The sequence below is a fragment of the Adiantum capillus-veneris genome, chromosome 19 (assembly GCF_014529385.1).
Source record: "Adiantum capillus-veneris isolate H3 chromosome 19, ASM1452938v2, whole genome shotgun sequence".
NCBI lineage: Eukaryota > Viridiplantae > Streptophyta > Polypodiopsida > Polypodiales > Pteridaceae > Adiantum > Adiantum capillus-veneris.
The window spans coordinates 79,118,897-79,138,221 of record NC_140949.1 but is presented as its reverse complement, the minus strand read 5'-3'; the positions used below and the strand labels follow the sequence as shown (position 1 = coordinate 79,138,221).

The window sequence follows — 19,325 nt, the reverse complement described above, 5'->3', positions numbered from 1 at the left end:
TAGTGCACAAACAATCCACCATTCACAAGGCCTCACATTGCAAACACTAGCTTTCAATCCCAAACACATGATATGAACACACGTCATTGCATACAGAGCACTATCACGTGTCCAAGACCCATCAAAACTTCACCTGCTCGAAAGAATACATTCGCGATTATGTATGTATATATTAGGTATGTAGATAATATAATATATGTTTTTACTTCTTTCATTTTGTTTTGTTTTTAAATGACTATGTTTAATGTGAAACTTTTACTTTATTATTTAAGTAGGCCTTTCCTAACCACTTTTTATTATGTATTTGTAACGGATAATATAATTTTATACCAAAACTCCACAAAAACACCAAATGATTGTAGGCCTTCGTGAAGATTCACTTTAATTTGTAAATGGCAATCCAATTTGGTGGTAGGGTTTGAGGCGGTGCTAGCTTTTTTAGGTTCAGTTATATTTTCTCAAACATGTACACAATAGGAGTGCTGCCATTGTAGCACATACAAAATTGATAATCTGCAAGCATGTCGAGGCGTAGGATCGAAGAGGGCTATATGTGTAGCAATTCTAGAAACAAATCGAATGGCGAAGGACACATGTGAGAAAGAGATGATGATAGCTGCTCGATGAGTCGACTAAATATTGCTTGTATAACTAGAACTTAAAAGTATTGCGTATATACAAAGGGTTACATGATGTGTCGTGGTGCAACCAATGCACGTAGAGGGCACCATCTGAGTAAAACCATTTTTCTTGGCCATGTTTTTTACCAGAAAACTAGTCCAACAACCAGGATTTATGGCAAAATCTAATGCACTTTCAGAGATTTATAACTAAAATGCCCAATGTTTTACCTTCAAAATCAAGGTCCAACGAAATTTAAATAGGGAATTTCAATTTGCAACCACAAAATTTACTCTGCAAACTGGAATATGTAAGAAGATGGTTGCCAACCAGTCGTAACCCGGTTTCATGTGCATGGGGAGGAGCGGAGTCGCAACCATAGGTAGGACAAAGAATGAGCTATGAATAAAGTGCTTGCCCTCGCAATTTTTGCAGTTTCTGGCCAATTAATTCTCATAACCAAGTCTTGCAAGCTAAATAAAGCTCATTGCACTGCACAAAGTCCCTTGCACGTGAACTTAGCAGTTGCGAGCTGTGAACAAGTTTGCAACTCGACATTCACATGAACTAACTCTTAATAGTCTAAGCAGAACTTTTTTTACCATAAAGGGTGGGAGAATTTTATATTAAGTACAGAACAAAATTAAATTGAACCGATTTACATTCTGATTCCCGACCAATTGCTTATTGGATGTGAGCAAGTGCGAAGCAGTACTAAGCAATGTTCGATAAAAATGTGTCCACCGCAAAATAGAGAAACATAGTATAAAAACCCGAAAAAAGACCTGATTTTCTAAACTTTCCTCTTGACAAAACTAAGAAAAGGAATTTTATATGTTTGGAAAAACGATTTTTCCGAACACTGGTACTAAGTCTTGTGTAGATGACATGTCACATGCAATTGTTAATGAAAATGTGGCAATCAATTCACGTGTGAAGGACAAGATGCGTACATCACATGTCAAAATTTAGAGGGTGAAGGACAAGATGCGTACATCACATGTCAAAAAATTATTGGATGAAAGGATAAGGATGCATATTATATCACAGAGCCTTGAGCCCTTTAAAACGGACCGTGCCAAGCTCCTCTGTTTCAAGTTTCAACATTCGCTAGCACCCATCTTGCAACCATGGCTCTTTGCAATCGGTGAGTAACTCTTGCTGCTTTACACTTCCATTCTAAGTGTATCATCAATGGGAGCTAAATAGTTTTGTGGGTTTTATTCAGTGTTATTGTGGCAGGGGTAATCACAACAATGGCGGTAGCAATGATGATAATGACATCAACTGGGGTTGATTGCCATGAATGCCCTACTAATTTGGTGTATCCTTACTGGTCAACATGCTTTTCGCCGGCAAAGTATTATGGCCAAGAGGTGTATGAGTTTGGTGGTATTCTGGTCAACAACAGTATAACAAGTGGAAACCTAGCACCCGAGTGGGATGCAAGCAATTCAACCTATTACGTGCGCTTGGCAGAAGCGGGAGCAAAATATCTATTCACACACCTTACTCTAGAGTACAGGTAAGTGAAATTGCCATGTTTTCATTTCCTCTTGACACAACATACATATAAGATCTTGAAAGTTATGTTGTACTAAAGTTTCCTTGTTGTTACCTTCACAAGAAGTTTTGGACAAATTCTCACAATAATTCCCACATTGTGACTTACCTCAACATCATGAGCTTCTGTGAGGGAGGCACTCCATATCTAGCTAGGTACAATTGGGGACAGGGAATTGTCGGCTCGGTGGTCCCCTACTCCCAATCGTACCTAGCTAGGTATGCGGTGCCTCTCGAGCAGAAGCTCATGATGGTATGCATCGTATGAAAAACACTAAAAAAGACTCCGTTTTCCTACATGAGAAAATTTATAAATCTTCTTGTGCGTTGGATGGAGAAAAACCATCATTGATCATGAGCACTGATGCAGGTTTGCGGTATCACAATTCGCCAATGTGCTCATCCGAAATGTAGACAATGGAAGGGTTTTGGGTTGGAGACAAGAAGGAGAGGATGAATATTTCTTGGTGGAAGGCCATTGGCCAATAAGTGAACTTACTTTCTTTAGATTTTCCAAAGCTGAAGGTGTTGTTTTGCCTTGTCCTCTGCTTTTACATGCAAGGTGTGAAGCATACTACATTGTAGATTTTAAGGACCCTTCTGTGGGATTCACCGCATACATTGAGGATGACATTACATACTTCAAACGATCTAACATCTCCAATGCAACTCCTTTTTTGCTCTTGCGTAGCAACACAGCTACCACCTTCTCCTCCCAACAAGCTATTGAAATGCCCACAATCTAGTCATCCATCACTCTTGTAAGGCTCCTAATAATCCATCCCATGCTTTGGTTTCTTGTAATCCCCATGTGGCTTTGCAATTGAGCTTGTGATTGGAATCCACAGTACTCTCTTTGATCCAAGAATGTCTCTTCATCTACACTAGCTTGTTTCCTACTCGATTGAAATGGAATTGTGGTGTGTGTGTGTGCGTGCGCGCGTGCACACATGCAGGCAGGGGTGCGTGTGTTTTAGGCCTCATGCATGGTACATGTGACTGGGCCTAGGCCTACTTCTTGAAGAACACCCAAGCGTAGTCTCAACACTTCCATGAATGCCCAACAAATGAACGTTCTCAATAGAAAGAAAAGAAAATCTCATGGCTGATGGAAAAACTTTGATTTACTATTTCCTAGCAAGCTAGATATTTTATGAGAACAGAAAGCATGTAATGGTTCAAAACACATAATGATGTTTTCTAGGATATTTATTTTGAAAATCATAGGTTTTCAGGCCTAGGACTCTCTCTCTCTCTCCACCTCCCCCCCCCCCCCCCCCCCTCCCAGAAAAAAAAACCAACACACACACACATTTATTTGTAATAGTTAGATTGCTCTATGTGCAGCCATAAAAAGAGAAGAGAACTCTACAAAGACTGTACACGGCCTACATCACTCACTACCTAGAGGATCTATACTATCATAGAAGGGGGATGGAGAGAGGGATCCCCTCCCCCTCCACAAGCATTTGAGTTTCGCTAGTGTGACGTGGCAAACCAGTGACACAGACAAACAATGTGCACAACACAAAGAGCAAGAGAGATTGTTGGCACATGAGAGAGAGAGAGAGAGAGAGAGAGTTAGTTGAAGGTAGTTGGCCATACTAGGGCATATAAAGTCTCTAAGTAGGGAGTAACTTTCATGCCCAAAGAGGCCTTCCATGGGTCCACCAAACACATGCCACATGACTACAAATGGAGGCCTACTTATAGTGCCGGTAGTATTAGGATCTAAAGACTATCTAGGCCCGGGAAGAGCATTGGAAGCAACTCAAAGAGGAGGTTGCTCGTCTAACTTCCGAAAAAAACTATTGGGCTGGCCTTCGAAGAAGAACACAAAAGGTGATTGGAAGCTAAAACCAATGTGGCCGAGCAGCAGCTTGAGGAGGTCACGAGGGCGAGATTGATATTCAGGGAGACCTTCCTTCAGCCAGAGGCCACTAATCAAGCAGACTTCTTTAGGGCCTTGAAAATCAAGAAAAGTCAGGGCTCCGTCCACTTGCTCACAAATGAGAATGGGAATGCTACGCAAGACCAAGATAAACTGGCTAGGATGATGCTTGATCATCTAAGCCAAAACATTGGCCAACAAGAGATGTGCTCTCAAGAAGTGAATGAAGCCAGAGCAACCTTTCTCGAGAATGTCAATAGGAAAATTCCCAAACCAACCACCAACACCTGGCCAAGATGCTCACAGATAACTCCCTCCTCTTGTTGAAAGCCTATCCTCAGGTACTCAGGAAGGAGCTAGAGATTGTGGAGACATTTGTTGTGGCTTCAGGGTCAAAGTATAGTATTGAGAAGTCTAGACTAATCGCCCTGAAGGAAAACGACTCATTTGACCCATCAGTCTGGTGAACGGAGATTGTGTTCAAAGGAAGGATATTTCAACATCTAGGCGTCCCGTTGGGGGTGGCCATTACATGGCAAGCAAAGGTTCCAATGGGTCTTGGATTAGATCCAGAGAAAAATGAGAAGGTGGGAGTATGTGTTTCTTCACTTCCCAAGTCGAGTCAAAGGGATCAATTCATTTATGCTTCCTTACATTGCCTTCAGCAACCCGCTCGACTGGTAGTCCAAGGTGGCTTGGAAATTGTCAACCCTGCTACTCATGTTGAGGCCATGTGTGCCAAGTATGTGGTCTCAATCGCAAAACAAGACCAGTCTTGGGCTATCATGACCAAGGATATAATAGACAAAGAAAAAAATTATTTTAAAGGTGGTTTGTGGAAAGGGATCAAGGTGCATGGCAAACTATTAGCCTCGAGGTGGTCTAGCTTGAGACTGCGTGGCATCACGAGAGAGATGGTACAAAAGTTTAATAGAGAAACTTGTGTACTGAAATGGGGTGAATTAACTAGATACTTACAAAACTCCATCTCGCAGTGGTCCCCTTGGCTGCCTAAAGTTGTTGGTGTAAGTCTGAACCCTTATCGAAGAGAAATTGCAAGAAGGATGAACAATAAAGGACTCCAGCGGTTGATGCACTTCTGGGATGGAAAGAGCAAGTGTGGGACAAAACTCCATCTCGCACCGGTCCCCTTGGCTGCCTAAAGTTGTTGGTGTAATTCTAAACCCTTATCGGAGAGAAATTGCAAGAAGAATGAACAATAAAGGACTCCAGCGGTTGATGGACTTCTGGGATGGAAAGAGCAAGTGTTGGAAAACCTCTGACCAATTGGCTGGCCAATTTCATCTCAATGGCACTGAGCTATGAAAGGCTTGGAAAATAATCTTATGCCAGGAATATACTTTTGAATGGAAAGCTTGGAAATGGCCCATGAATATCCAATTCGTTAAACGTCACACCAAGGGCATATACCAAGCATTAATGCACAAGGTTAATTGGTTTTCCCCTTTGAGCAAACATTGGAAGAAACAATGGTTGGAAGCTCGATGGGTTGAGGTAATGAAGAAGATTTGGAATCCACAATGGCCTCATTTTATGAGGGTATTTCCGTGGAAGATGATGTGGGGGGCTTTGTTGATAGGTATCAAGATTCTTGCATGTGATATCGGGTTGGATAGATGTTCAAGGTGCAGAGTGTCTAACGAAGAGCTCGCCCACCTTTCACCGGAATGCCTGACAATAGTCTTGGCCAAGTACTTTGAAAACTTTCTATGGCCGAGTGGTCATAATGTGCATGTCTAGACCTCTACCCTATCCATTTTTTCTCTTTGTTGAAATAAATATTGTTGTCTATGGTTCTTGAATTTTTGATGAAGTCTTAAGTGCTATTGTAACGTATCTATATAAAAGGGTGTTTAAGGTGTTGATGGCCCACAACCTGTCAAGTGGACCTAAAGTACTAGAAATTAGTAGAAAGTCCATAACAAAGTTAGCCCAATGCCTATAAAGTGGATCGTAAGTGCTAGATAGTGGTTGAAAGTACCCAACAAGTGATAGCCCAATGCCTCTAAAGTGGTCTAAAGTGCTGAAAACTTGTAGAAAGTCCCTATCAAAAACTTTCCTAGTGCCTATTAAGTGGATTTTAGGTGCTGTAAAGTGGCGAAAAGTCCGTAACAAGTGCCTGTCAAGTTGCTCTAAACTGTTCGTTGGAGACAAGAAGGAGAGGGTGAATATTTCTTAGTGGAAGGCTATTGGCTGATAAACGAACTCACTTTCTTTAGATTTTCCAAAGCTGAAGGTGTTGTTTTGCCTTGTCCTCGGCTTTTAAATGCAAGGTGTGAAGCATAGTACATTGTAGATTTTGAGGACCCTTCTGTGGGCTTCACCGCATACATTGAGGATGACATTACATACTTCAATTGATCTAGCATCTCCAATGCAACTCTTTTTGTGCTCTTGCGTAGCAGCACAACTACCACCTTCTCCTCCAAACAAGCTATTGAAATGCCCAGCATCTAGTCATCCATCACTCTTGTAAGGCTCCTAATAATCCATCCCATGCTTTGGTTTCTTGTAATCCCCATGTGGCTTTGCAATTGAGCTTTGTGATTGGAATGCACAGTACTCTCTTTGATCCAAGAATGTATCTTCATCTGCACCAGCTTGTTTTCTACTCGATTTAAATGGAATTTTGTGTGTGTGTGTGTGCGCGCATGCACATGCGGGCACGGGCACGTGTGTTTAAGGCCTCATGCATGCGGTAGCTTTCACCAATGGACATGTGACTGGGCCTAGGCCTACTTCTTGAAGAACACCCAAGCGTAGTCTCAACACTTCCATGAATGCCCAACAAATGAACATTCTCAATAAAAGAAAACAAAATCTCATGGCGAATGCAAAAACTTTGATTTACTATTTCCTAGCAAGCTAGATAATTTATGAGAAACGAAAGCATGTAATGGTTCAACACACATAATAATGTTTTCTAGGATATTTCTTTTGAAAATCATAGGTTTTCAGGCCTAGGACTCTCTCTCTCTCTCTCTCTCTCCACCACCCCAAACACACACACACACACACACACACACACACACATACACACTTATTTGCAATAGTTAGATTTCTCTATGTGCAACTTCCAAGCATCAAAACCCAAAGTTGAAACCATAAAAAGAGAAGAGAATTCTACAAAGACTCTACACGGGCCTACATCACTCACTACCTAGAGGATCTATACTATTATAGAAGAGGGATGGAGAGAGGGATCCTCTCTCGCTCCTCGAGCAATTGAGTTTGGCTAGTGTGACGTGGAAATTGAGTGACACAGACAACCAATGTGCACAACACAAAGAGAAAGAGAGATTGTTGGCACACGAGAGAGAGAGAGAGAGAGAGAGAGAGAGAGAGTGTCGAAGGTAGTTGGCCATACTAGGGCATATAAAGTCTCTAAGTAGGGAATAACTTTCATGCCCAAAGAGGCCTTCCATGGGTCCACCAAACACATGCCACATGACTACAAATAAAGGCCTACTTATAGTGCCTGTAGTATTAGGATTTTAAAGACTATCTAGGCCCGGGAAGAGCATTGGAAGCAAATCAAAGAGGAGGTTTCTCGTCTAACTTCCAAAAAAACTATTGGGCTGGCCTTCGAAGAAGAACACAAAAGGTGGCTAGAAGCTAAAACCAATGTGGCCGAGCAGCAGCTTGAGGAGGTCACAAGGGCGAGATTGATATTCAGGGAGACCTTCCTTCAGCCAGAGGCCACTAATCAAGCACACTTCTTTAGGGCCTTGAAAATCAAGAAAAGTTGGGGCTCTGTCCACTTGCTCACAAATGAGAATGGGAATGCTACGCAAGACCAAGATAAAATAGCTAGGATGATGCTTGATCATGTAATCCAAAACATTGGCCAACTAGAGACCTGCTCTCAAGAAGTGGATTAAGCTAGAGCAACCTTTCTCGAGAGTTTCAATAGGAAAATTCCCCAACCTGAAGCCAATTGTCTAGAGATGGCCTTTTTTTGAAGATGAGTGCTCGCTTGTGTTGCAAGCTCTTGGCCAGGAGAAGTCGACTAGTTGGGATGGTTTGACCACTGAATTCTTCAGGGAGTTCTGGGATGATCTCAAGGTCCCAGTCATTTTTATGGTTAACCAAGCTTTTGTCAAGGGGTCATTGGATCCTATTGGGAAAAGAGGGCCTATTTATCTATATTGAGTCTTCAACTCTTATATGGATCCCGTTTATCCATATTGAGCCTTCCGCTCTCATATGCTATGGCATGCCCTTCTTGAAGCAAAAATACTCCAAGGGAATCACCACAAGAGTCACATTGGACCTGAAATGGTTTTAAGAGATCCGGAAGCATAAGTACTGGTTGAGAGGTAAGCTTCTCTTTGAGCTTGTCAAAAGCATTTTTCTCCTTAGCAGTCCATGAATACTTAATGTTCCTCTTGTTAAGTCATGTAATGGTCTTGCTAGTTGAGAAAATTTTGCTATGAAGCATCTATAGTATGCACACATACCAATAAAGCTTCTTAGCTCATGTAGATTCCTTGGATTAGGCCATGCTTTTATTACCTCCAACTTTGATTGATCCATAGAGATACATCTTGAGAGATAATGTGACCTAAATATTCAATCTCTTGTGGAAAAAAATTTACTTTTCTCTTGATTAATGAAAAGCTTATTCTCTCTCACAACTTGAAAGATTGCCTGGAGGGGTCACTTGTACTCCTCAAGAGAATTTGAGTGGCCTGAAGATTTTTGTCCGACGTGAGTTTGAATGTGGCTGGAGCATTTGTGAGGCCAACACTTATAACTTAACAAATAGATCTTCTACCCGCGGCACGGGAAATCTTTTTTTGGTTTATAGTAATCATATTTAGTGCTCTATTGTTTGACACACATGTGATATGTTCCATCTTTCTTTTGCACTAAAAATACTGGTGAACAGACTGGAGAGGAGCTAGGCCACACCATCCCTTTTTCCACCAATTCATGCACTTTCCTCATGATCTCCTCTTGTTGAGCTTGTGAAACTCAATAAGGAGGTTTATTAGGTGGTGATATTCCTAGTAGAAGCTCTATTGCATGGTCATCATCCCTTCATTTCGGAGGTAGCTCACTAGGGATGTCATCAACGAAAACACCTTGGAATCCATTTAGGAAATTAGACAACTCCAATTCCTCTTGATTCCCTTTATTGCTACTTGTGAAAACATTAAAATTATTTATAGATTCTATAAATAAAGTCATGTACTAAAAAATAGAGCTTTTCATTGACTTATAAAAGGCAAGTGTATTTACCAGGGGTATGGTGTTCCCCGACTTGTTAGCATCTATGTACATGCTCTTTTCCCTATAGGTGAAATAGATTCTCCTTTCAAGGAACTTCATTCTGGCAGCCATGTGGTTGAACCATGGTGCCTCTAGGATAACATCCTCATGTTGGAGAGGAGAGATTAAAAAGTCTTCTTTTTTGACGGAGATTTGCTTCTACAGTTTGTGAGTATCAACAATGTGTTAGTGGAGAAGCATTGTACAAAATGTAGATTCACAAGAGTGTATAGGACTAGGGGAGGACCTTGTTGTCAATTGTGTAACAAAAACACCACTATAATCACAACTAAAAAGTTGGAAGCACATAACACAAATAAAGACAACAAAGTTTTTGATGTCCAACTTGTTGGTACAACAATAGATTTGGTACTTGCATTGGATAGAAGCTTCAACAAGATTTATCTTGACTCCTTTCCTGAGGCACAGGGGATACTCTGGCGGAAACCTCACATGTTGGTTGTTTCAAAATTAATGTAAGTGGGCACGTAGTTGCATATGAGCCTGAACGTTAGTGTTTTGGATTACCACCTATCATCTATAGCTATCTACATTTGAAGGTTTACATCTTTGAATCAGACCTACATTCTTGTCATGCTCACTAGTTTATAACATGCATGTGCACACTTTTGGTTGTGTGTTTAAATATTGTAATCTTTGTACTTGCAATTGAGATTTTAAAGGATTACACTCGGTCTTTCTCCCTTCATCTTTAAGTACATGACTACCCTATTAACTAAAGCCACACACACATAAAAAATAGTATTCCAGATTCATGAATAATGCTATAATGAATTGAGAAAAACAAACAAGTTCCTCTCTCTCTCTCTCTCTCTCTCTCTCTCTCTCTCTCTTTGATAAAAATTGTCACAGCAACTTGCGTTAAGCATTTAGCATTTGTTTCTTGCCTCGCACACATAAAAGCACACACACACACACACACACATATAAGAGGAAGAACCCCCCCCCCCCCCCGGTCTCTCTCTCTCTCTCTCATATGCAAGCACATAAAAAAAATCACGCATACACATACACAAACACGATATTTTCACAATTATGGAAAATGTTCTTAATTTAAGTATTCCAATAGACACACACATTGACATAGTATTTATGCAAAAAGATCCTTTCAATCAACAAATATTTTTAGTACTCCATAATATATTGCAAATGAGCATAAGTATCGAAACATTTACAACTGCTATTTTGCTATCCCTATTTGAGAAGTACTCGACAAATTTCATAACAGAATCTATTGGCCCATTATTCTTTGCATCACAACTAGACTCATCAACGGAAAGCATTGCAAGGTTCAATTCTTCAAGTACAAAACTTATAGTACATCAATGAGTCTTAACAATAAAGGTTATAAAGATTTTTACTCACAATTTTGAAAAAGCCCTTGTCATCATCCTTCATAATGTTACAACTAGAGAGAGAAAACAAAAAATAGTGGGAAACTCACTTGCACATTTTCAAAAAGGCGTTGTTATTATAGATACGTTAACTATGGGTTTAATATATTATGCTTTCAAAAGTTTTCATTCACATTGTAAACTCATTTATTGGACAACTGAAGACTGTGATATGTTAATGCACTTATGGAGAGAGAACATAAATAAATCAACAAGTCAAATTGTAATTTTTTTCTTGAAAAGAAATTACGTTGTCAAAATACACACTATGCAATTACGTCAAGTCTATGAAAAAAATAATGAAGGCACTAAACGACATGCCTATTTATCCGTGCAAAAACTGTGGAAGCTTGCTTTTCACTCACAAGTGACACAAATGTTCCATCCAATATGCTCAAATAATGAAAAAAAACTCACAAGAGAGACTATTGTAAATAGATTTATCATGCATGTAATTGCAAAACACACCATTCTAAGGTGTCGTGAGAGAGCTTGCTCATGTTAGGCTTTAATGAGTCCTTAGCGCCAATCACACAACTTAAACTGTTATGGAATTTCCATCCAATATGCTCAAATAATGAAAAAAAACTCACAAGAGAGACTATTGTAAATAGATTTATCATGCATGTAATTGCAAAACACACCATTCTAAGGTGTCGTGAGAGAGCTTGCTCATGTTAGGCTTTAATGAGTCCTTAGCGCCAATCACACAACTTAAACTGTTATGGAATTGATATTTTACTACTTATTGTAGCTAACATGTGGAAAATGCTTGACCGATCTAGGCCTATGCGAACGAATATGTATATTATGTACATTTTACTATTCAAGCACTCTTTTATGAGCTTTGGCCATTTATGACCGGTCACCAATTTGTACTCACTTTGACTATTCAAGAAATCTAAAAATCAAATACGTGCAAGAGGGAAATGGTCACTTTTGTACGCGGGGAGATTGCACCCAGTGTCTGTGTTATCCTTTTCTCCTCTCCTCTCTCCTTTTTCGTCATGCCGGCATAGCACTCCTCTCTGGGAGGTGCATCTGCACATGTGAACGTTGCCTTCCAAGCACTCATTAACACACAGAACTGGCTTCAAAGGAAGAAAAGTCTATGCTTTGGGGTGCCCCATAGCCATAAAAGCTGCAAGAATGCTCCCTCTCAAACCCTCAAGAAGCACATACAAACAACCACACACCTTCTTTCTCTTCTCTCAAGAACGGCTATAGCCATGCACACACAAACAAAATTGCCTAATCTAGAGCACACAAGAGATATGACAACCATCATCATCCTCACTCTCTCCCTCTTCCTCCATAGATCTTGCAAGAAAGCACACAAACAAGAGAGAGCAAGAGAGTGCCCAAACCAAGAGAGTTTGAAATGAACCTTGAGAGAGAAGACAAAGGAAAAGTTGGTTACGGCTTCCCTCAACATCCCAAATCACACGACCACTCAAACTTTCCCTTTTCTTTATTTGATTCCAAGAATTAAAAAAGTTACAACCTTAGGCTTATGATTTCAATTGTGTATACAAGGCTTATGGATTGAGTTTTTAAACTAGAGAGAGATTTTTTATGCTTTGGCCTTCACAAATGCGGACCCGCTATATAAGCCAAGCATTTACAAATTATATGAGCGTAAATCATGTAGCAACAAGTGTACACAAGGAATAAATTTCCCACAAACATGGATGGAAACAATGACTTTTAATGAGAATTTTCGCTTCTTTTAGCCTTTTTGGTGTCGAAATCAGAGGCTATCATTTCTCCCACACAGCTTGTGAGCTCTTGCAAAAAGAACATAATGAAGAATCTCAATGTTCAACATACTTATTGAATTGCTTTCTTCACTTTCACTAACCTCTTCTCCAAACTTCTTAAACACAAACAAAAAAACCCCCAAAACTCCATCACACTTCTCCAAAACATTCACCAAATACTAGTAACAACCACACTTCAAACTCCTTCTTCTGCTCCTACTTCTACACAAACTTCATCTCTCTTAACATAAGATAAGGAGAAAAGCATCATCAAGCTTCATCGACCAAAAACCCACAAACGTCATGCAAGAAATAACCATGCCTCTCAGAACTTCGAAGACCAAAAATAGTCCCCGATAAAAAATAAACATTGAGGAATTTCCTTACACAAAATTTGCAATAACGCCCAACGACCTAGATATATGGCCCTTGCTGCACTAAAAATATGCACCTCTTTTGCCTTGGCAAACATGTGTGTATTGTGCTTATGGTGGGAATGCGTGCTTAGAACTCACACATAATGAAAATAGGAAGATGCCAAAACATAGAACGTGTGCATTGCAAAAACCGTCCATTTTGAGTTTTTTTTTTCTCGCAACCTCGGACTTCTCTTTACCCTACTGAACCTTAAAATCATAGGGAAATCCCTGCTAGCACTTTTTGCTTTCTTTTTTCGTGCAATGTCCTGTGTTGGTTATAGAAAGATAGAAAAAGGTCTTCATAAGTTTAATCTGCAACATCTATCAAGTTTGGAATGGGGTTTTCCTGTTATGTTCTCTGCACCCTTGCTTGAACTCGTGAATGGTAGCTACATGCTGCAGCCTTACATCGTTTCCTACATCACAATGCTTCTCTCGCTCAAGATCAACTTCTTATGTAGATCTCTGCAATTTGCTCATTCCAAAATCTTCAACTGCTCTGAATCCTTGTATTTTCTTTCCACACGCTGCAGGGTCTCCTTTGCTATGCTCTTCATTAACCTGGAATAAACTCTTTGCATAAGTGCGGACTGAATTGACCCACTTGTTGCACTTGTATTGGCATTCAAGTATTCCTAATCACTTTCTCTTATCTCGACTCCTTTCCTGCTTCATCTGCACCTATCACCTTCTTGCTTACCATTACCCTCTTGGGCTCTAACAGCAATCTCCACGTAATTGTTGCTTCACTCTCATCCCGTTCTGTAAATGACCTCCTGCTTCATCATTTTTTGCACTCCAACTCTTGATTTCTATAATGTGCAGCACCTTCTATAGTTATCTCCTCTCCCACTGCTCCTATTCTACAATTTTCTCCTTCCAAGGTTGTCATGCACTCCTCTCTTGCTACTTTTTCTCCAAGGCTCATCACCCATCCTCTTTATTCTCTATATCCCAATTCACCAACAATGAGATTTTTTGCAACAAAACATTGTGGCAGCCATTCAGTCTATCCCACACTGGTTGCTCCCATATTCGATCATTTCTTCTATTCTTGCAACTTCGATGGTTAGCCCTTCCAAGCACTCATGAAACACATAGAACCAGGTTCAAAGCAAGAAAAATGTATTCTTTGGGGTGTCCCATAGCCATAAAAGCTGCAAGAATGCTCCCTCTCAAACCCTCAAGAAGCACATACACACAGTCACACACCTTCTCTCTCTTCTCTCAAAAATGGCTATAGCCATGCACACACAAAGAAACTTGCCTAATCTAGAGAATACAAGGGATATAACAACCATCATCATCCTCACTCTCTCCCTCTTCCTCTAAAGATCTTGCAAGTAAGCACACGGACAAAAGAGAGCAAGAGAGTGTCCAAACCAAGAGAGTTTGAAATGAATCGTGAGAGGGAAGACAAAGGAAAAGTTGGTTACAACTTCCCTCAACCTCCCAAATTACACGATCACGCAAACTTCCCCTTTTCTTTATTTGATGTGAAAATTTAAATGAGTTATAACCTTAGGCTTATGATTTCAATTGTGTATACAAGGCTTATGGATTGACTTTTTTAAAATGGAGAGTGTTTTTTAATGCTTTGGCATTCACAAGTACGGACCTGCTATATAAGCCAAGCATTTACAAATTAAATGAGCGCAAATCATGTAGCAACAAGGGTACACAAGGCATAAATTTCCCACAAACATGGATGGAAACAATGACTTTTAATGAGAATTTCCACTTCTTTTAGCACTTTCGGTGTCAAAATTAGAGGCTATCAATGTGGTCGCTACTCTCTCTCTCTCTCTCTCTCTCTCTCTCTCTCTCTCTCTCTCTCTCTCTCTCTCTCTCTCTCTCTGCTCGCGTATCGTTCGGTTATGTGCTGGTTGCAGTTGTCCAAGTATGCCGTGGAGTATGCTATTTTGCTATTTTGCAAGGCCATCGCGCTTTTGATTGTAGCAGTATATATGGAATATAACTTGAGATAGATGAGAATTTCTTTGAATAATGAGTGTGGAGAATGATATCCTGATTCATCAGGGTATGACATATACTGCTTATTCTAGTGGTATGGGACACTAGAATAGGTAGTATGTGGATGACGGTAGGCATAAGCTATGTTGTTTAGTTTAATAAATTTTCCTTTTACTATGTGATATTTTGACACAAAATACTTATCATTGTTTTTGACAAGTATCATTTGGAGATTCTTATCTTTGCAAAAAGTGAGGATAATTGCTTTCCAACGGAGAGGTATATTATGAAACTGATATTTTACTATTTATTGTAGTTGACAGGTGGAAAAGGCTAGCCCGATCTAGGCCTATGTGAACATATATGTATATTATGTACATTTTATTATTCAAGTGCTCTTTTATGAGCTTTACCCATTTATGACCGGCTGGCTAATTTGTACTCACTTTGACCATTCAAGAAATCCCTAAATTAAATATGTGCAAGAGGGACATGGTCACTCTTGCACCGGGGGAGATTGGTGTTTGCGTTATTATTTTCTCCTCTTCTCTCTTCTTTCTCGTCGTGTCGACATAGCACTCCCGTCTAGGAGGTGGGTCTGCACGTGCTCGCTAGTCTCTCTTGCTTTCTGTCTCTCTCTCTCTCTCTCTCTGTGTGTGTGTGTGTGTGCTCGCGTATCATATGATTATGTGCTATTTGCAATTGTCTAGGCATGCAAATCTATCTTTTTATGCCGTGACGTATGTTATTTTGCTATTTCGAAGGGCCCTCGTGCTTTGGATTGTAGCAATGTTTATGGATTGCTGAGAATTAATTATTGAATAATGAGTGTGACCAATGATATCCTGATTCATCAGGGTATGACATATACTGCTTACACTAGTGGCATGGGACACTACAATAGTTAGTATGTGGATGATGGTAGGCATAAGCAATGTTCTTTGGTTTATTAAAATTTCCTTTTACTATGTGATGTTTTGATACATGATACTTATCACTATTTTTCACAAGTGTCGTTTGGAGATTCTTGTCTTTGCAACTAAGGACAATTGCTTTCCAACGGAGAGGTATGTTATGGAATTGATATTTTACTATTTATTACAACTGACAAGTGGAAAAGTCTTGACCGATCTAGGCCTATGCAAACAGATATGTATATTATGTACATTTTATTATTCAAGTGCTCTTTTATGAGCTTTGGCCATTTATGACCAACCTGCCAAATTGTACTCACTTTGACCATTCAAAAAATCTATAAATCAAATATGTGCAAGAGGGAAATGGTCACTTTTGCACCGGGGAGATTGCACCTAGTGTCTGCGTTATTCTTTCCTCCTCTCCTCTCTTCTTTCTTGTTGTGCCGATGTAGCACTCCCGTCTAGGAGGTGCATATGCATGTGCTTGCTACTATCTCTCGCTCTCTCTCTCTCTCTCTCTCTCTCTCTCTCTCTCTCTCTCTCTCTCTCTCTCTCTGCTTACGTATTGTTCAATCATGTGCTAGCTGTAGTTGTCAGGTATGCAAATCTATTGTTTTATGTTGTGTAGTATGTTATTTTTCTATTTTGCAGGGCCATCGCGCTTTTGATTGTAGTAGTATTTATGGAATTGAACTTGAAATTGAAGATAATCAATTATTGAATAATGAGTGTGACCAATGCTATCCTGATTCAACAGGGTATGACCTATGCTGCTTATTCTAGTAGTATGGGACACTAGAATAGGTAGTATGTGGATGATGGTAGGCATAAGCTATGTTGTTTGGTTTAATAAATTTTCCTTTTACTATGTGATATTTAGACACAAAATATTTATCATCACTGTTTTTAACAAGTATAGTTTGCAGATTCTTATCTTTGCAAGTGAGGACATTTGCTCTCCAATGGAGAGGTATATTATGGAATAGATATTTTACTATTTATTGCACTTGATAGCTGGAAAAGGCTTGGCCGATCTAGGCCTATGCAAATGGATATGTTTAATATGTACTTTTTATTATTCAAGTGCTCTTTTATGAGCTTTGGCCATTTATGACCGGCTAGCTAGTTTGTACTCACTTTGACCATTCAAGAATTCTATAAATAATACGTGCAAGAGGGAAATGGTCACTCTTGCACGGGGGGAGATTGCACCCAGTTTCTGCATTATTCTTTTCTCCTCTCTTCTCTTCTGTCTTGCCGTGTCGACGTAGCACTCCCCTCTAGGAGGTGCGTCTGTATGTGCTTGCTACTCTCACTCGCTCTCTCTCTCTCTCTCTCTCTCTCTCTCTCTCTCTCTCTCTCTCTCTCTCTCTCTCTCTCTCTCTCTCTCTCTCTCTGCTACGCATCGTTCGATTATTGCTAGTTGGAGTTGTCCAGGTATGCAAATCTATTGTTTTATGCTGTAAAGTATGTTATTTTTCTATTTCGTAGGGCCATCGCACTTTTGATTGTAGCAGTATTTATGGAATTGAGCTTGAGATTGATGAGAATTGATTATTGAATAATGAGTGTGACCAATGATATCCTTATTCATCACGGTATGACATATACTGCTCATTCTAGTGGCGTGGGACACTAGGATAGGTTGTATGTGGATGATGGTAGGTAGAAGCAATGTTGTTTGGTTTAATAAATTTTCCTTTTACTATGTGATATTTTGACACAGAATACTTCTCACTATTTTTGACAAGTATCGTTTGCATATTCTTATCGTTGCAACAACTGAGGACAATTGCTTTCCAACGGAGGGGTATGTTATGAAATTGATATTTTACTATTTATTGTAGCGAGCAGGTGGAAAAGGCTTGACCGATCTAGGCCTATGCAAACAGATATGTATATTATGTACATTTTATTATTCAAGTACTCTTTTATGATCTTTGGCCATTTATGATAGGACAGCCAGTTTGTACTCACTTTGACCATTCAAGAAATCTATAAATCAAATACATCAAGAGGGAAATGGTCACTCTTACACCTGTGGAGATTGCACGACGTAGTGTCTGCGTTATTCTTTTATCCTCTCCTCTCTTCTTTCTCCCGTGGCGACGTATCACTCCCTTCTAGGAGGTACATCTGCATGTGCTCGCTACTCTCTTTTGCTCTTTGTCTCTCTCTCTCTCTCTCTCTCTCTCTCTCTCTCTCTCTCTCTCTCTCTCTCTCTCTCTCTCTCTCTCTACTCGCACTACAAGAGGCTCTTCATATTAGCGACGCTCACACAGCGACGCTCAAAAAAAAATTCCCGGCGTCGTTAAGAGCGTCGCTATGAGCGTCGCAAATTTCTTTGTAAATTTGCGACGCTCATAGCGACGCTTATAGCGACGCTCATAGCGACGCCGGCTAGGGTAAAAAAATTACCGAGTGCGCCCAAAAACTCAGATCTCAGATCTGAGTTTTTCGGCGCCCTCAAGCAAGCAGTAGGTAACGCTCTCCCTCACTCTCTCTCTCTCTCTCTCTCTCTCTCTCTCTCTCTCTCTCTCTCTCTCTCTCTTTTTCTTCTCCACACACACACACACACACACACGAGGAGAGGAAGGAGAGCCAGGTATGCTCCTTCCCTCTCCTCATTCTCATGTTCCCTTCCCCTCTTTCTCTCTCCCTCTCTCTCTCACACACACACACATACACACACACACACATAGTGTTTTTGAGAGAGAGAGAGAGAGAGAGAGAGAGAGAGAGAGAGAGAGTACAAACAAAAACAAAAACGCACACACACATACATAAACAAAGAATGCACACACACATTGAGAGAGAAAAAGAGAGAGAGAGCATGCATAAACAAAAAACGCACGCATTGAGAGAGGAAAAGAGAGAGAGAACATGCATAAACAAAAAACGCACACATTGAGAGAGGAAAAGAGAGAGAAAACATGCATACGATCCAAAAAAACGCACACATTGAGAGAGAAAGAGAGAGAAACTAATTTAACGTCGTAGGAAACTAATTAAAATTAAAAGACCTAAAGATCTAGCCGACGAGGAGTTGAACTCAAGACCTATTATTCAAGAGGGAAATGGCATAATCAATCTATCATACTTGGCATGGGTGATAGAAAGGTTATACCATTTATCTCTTTTTATTGGCACACACATCCACACACACGCACACACACAAGAAGAAGAGAGTTATAACGTCGTAGGAAACTATCTTAAAAGACGTTAAAGATTAGGTTATATGTAGACTTACATTAAATTAGATTTAGGTTTATTTTTAACTAGATTTACGTTTATTTAAGCTAGATTTAGATTTACGTTATATTAGATTAGATTTAGGTCTCCATAGACTGCGATGCCTGCATGAAGCGGGTGAAGAAAGCCCTCAATGGAATATAGGGTATTGCTGCCTTCACTCATGGTGGGCTCCGTCGATCCAAAAGTACTGGTGAAATGTCTTCAGAAGATAGGGA

General features: G+C 40.0%; 1 protein-coding gene across 1 annotated transcript; it reads left to right on the top strand.

Moving 5' to 3' along the window:
- Positions 1–1,697: 1,697 nt before the first annotated feature.
- On the top strand, positions 1,698–3,077 carry LOC147434292 (uncharacterized). Its single transcript, XM_086489916.1, has 3 exons — positions 1,698–1,768; positions 1,850–2,146; positions 2,555–3,077. The coding sequence occupies exons 1-3, from the start codon at positions 1,752–1,754 to the stop codon at positions 2,928–2,930; spliced, it is 690 nt and encodes a 229-aa protein (XP_086346042.1). The 5' UTR covers positions 1,698–1,751; the 3' UTR covers positions 2,931–3,077.
- The last annotated feature ends 16,248 nt before the right edge of the window (positions 3,078–19,325 follow it).

What these genes read in the sequence shown, in the direction of transcription:
- LOC147434292 (XM_086489916.1), top strand. An exon ending in CACCTTACTCTAGAGTACAG is followed by an intron (nt 2,147 to 2,554) that starts GTAAGTGAAATT and finishes GCACTGATGCAG; the next exon opens with GTTTGCGGTATCACAATTCG.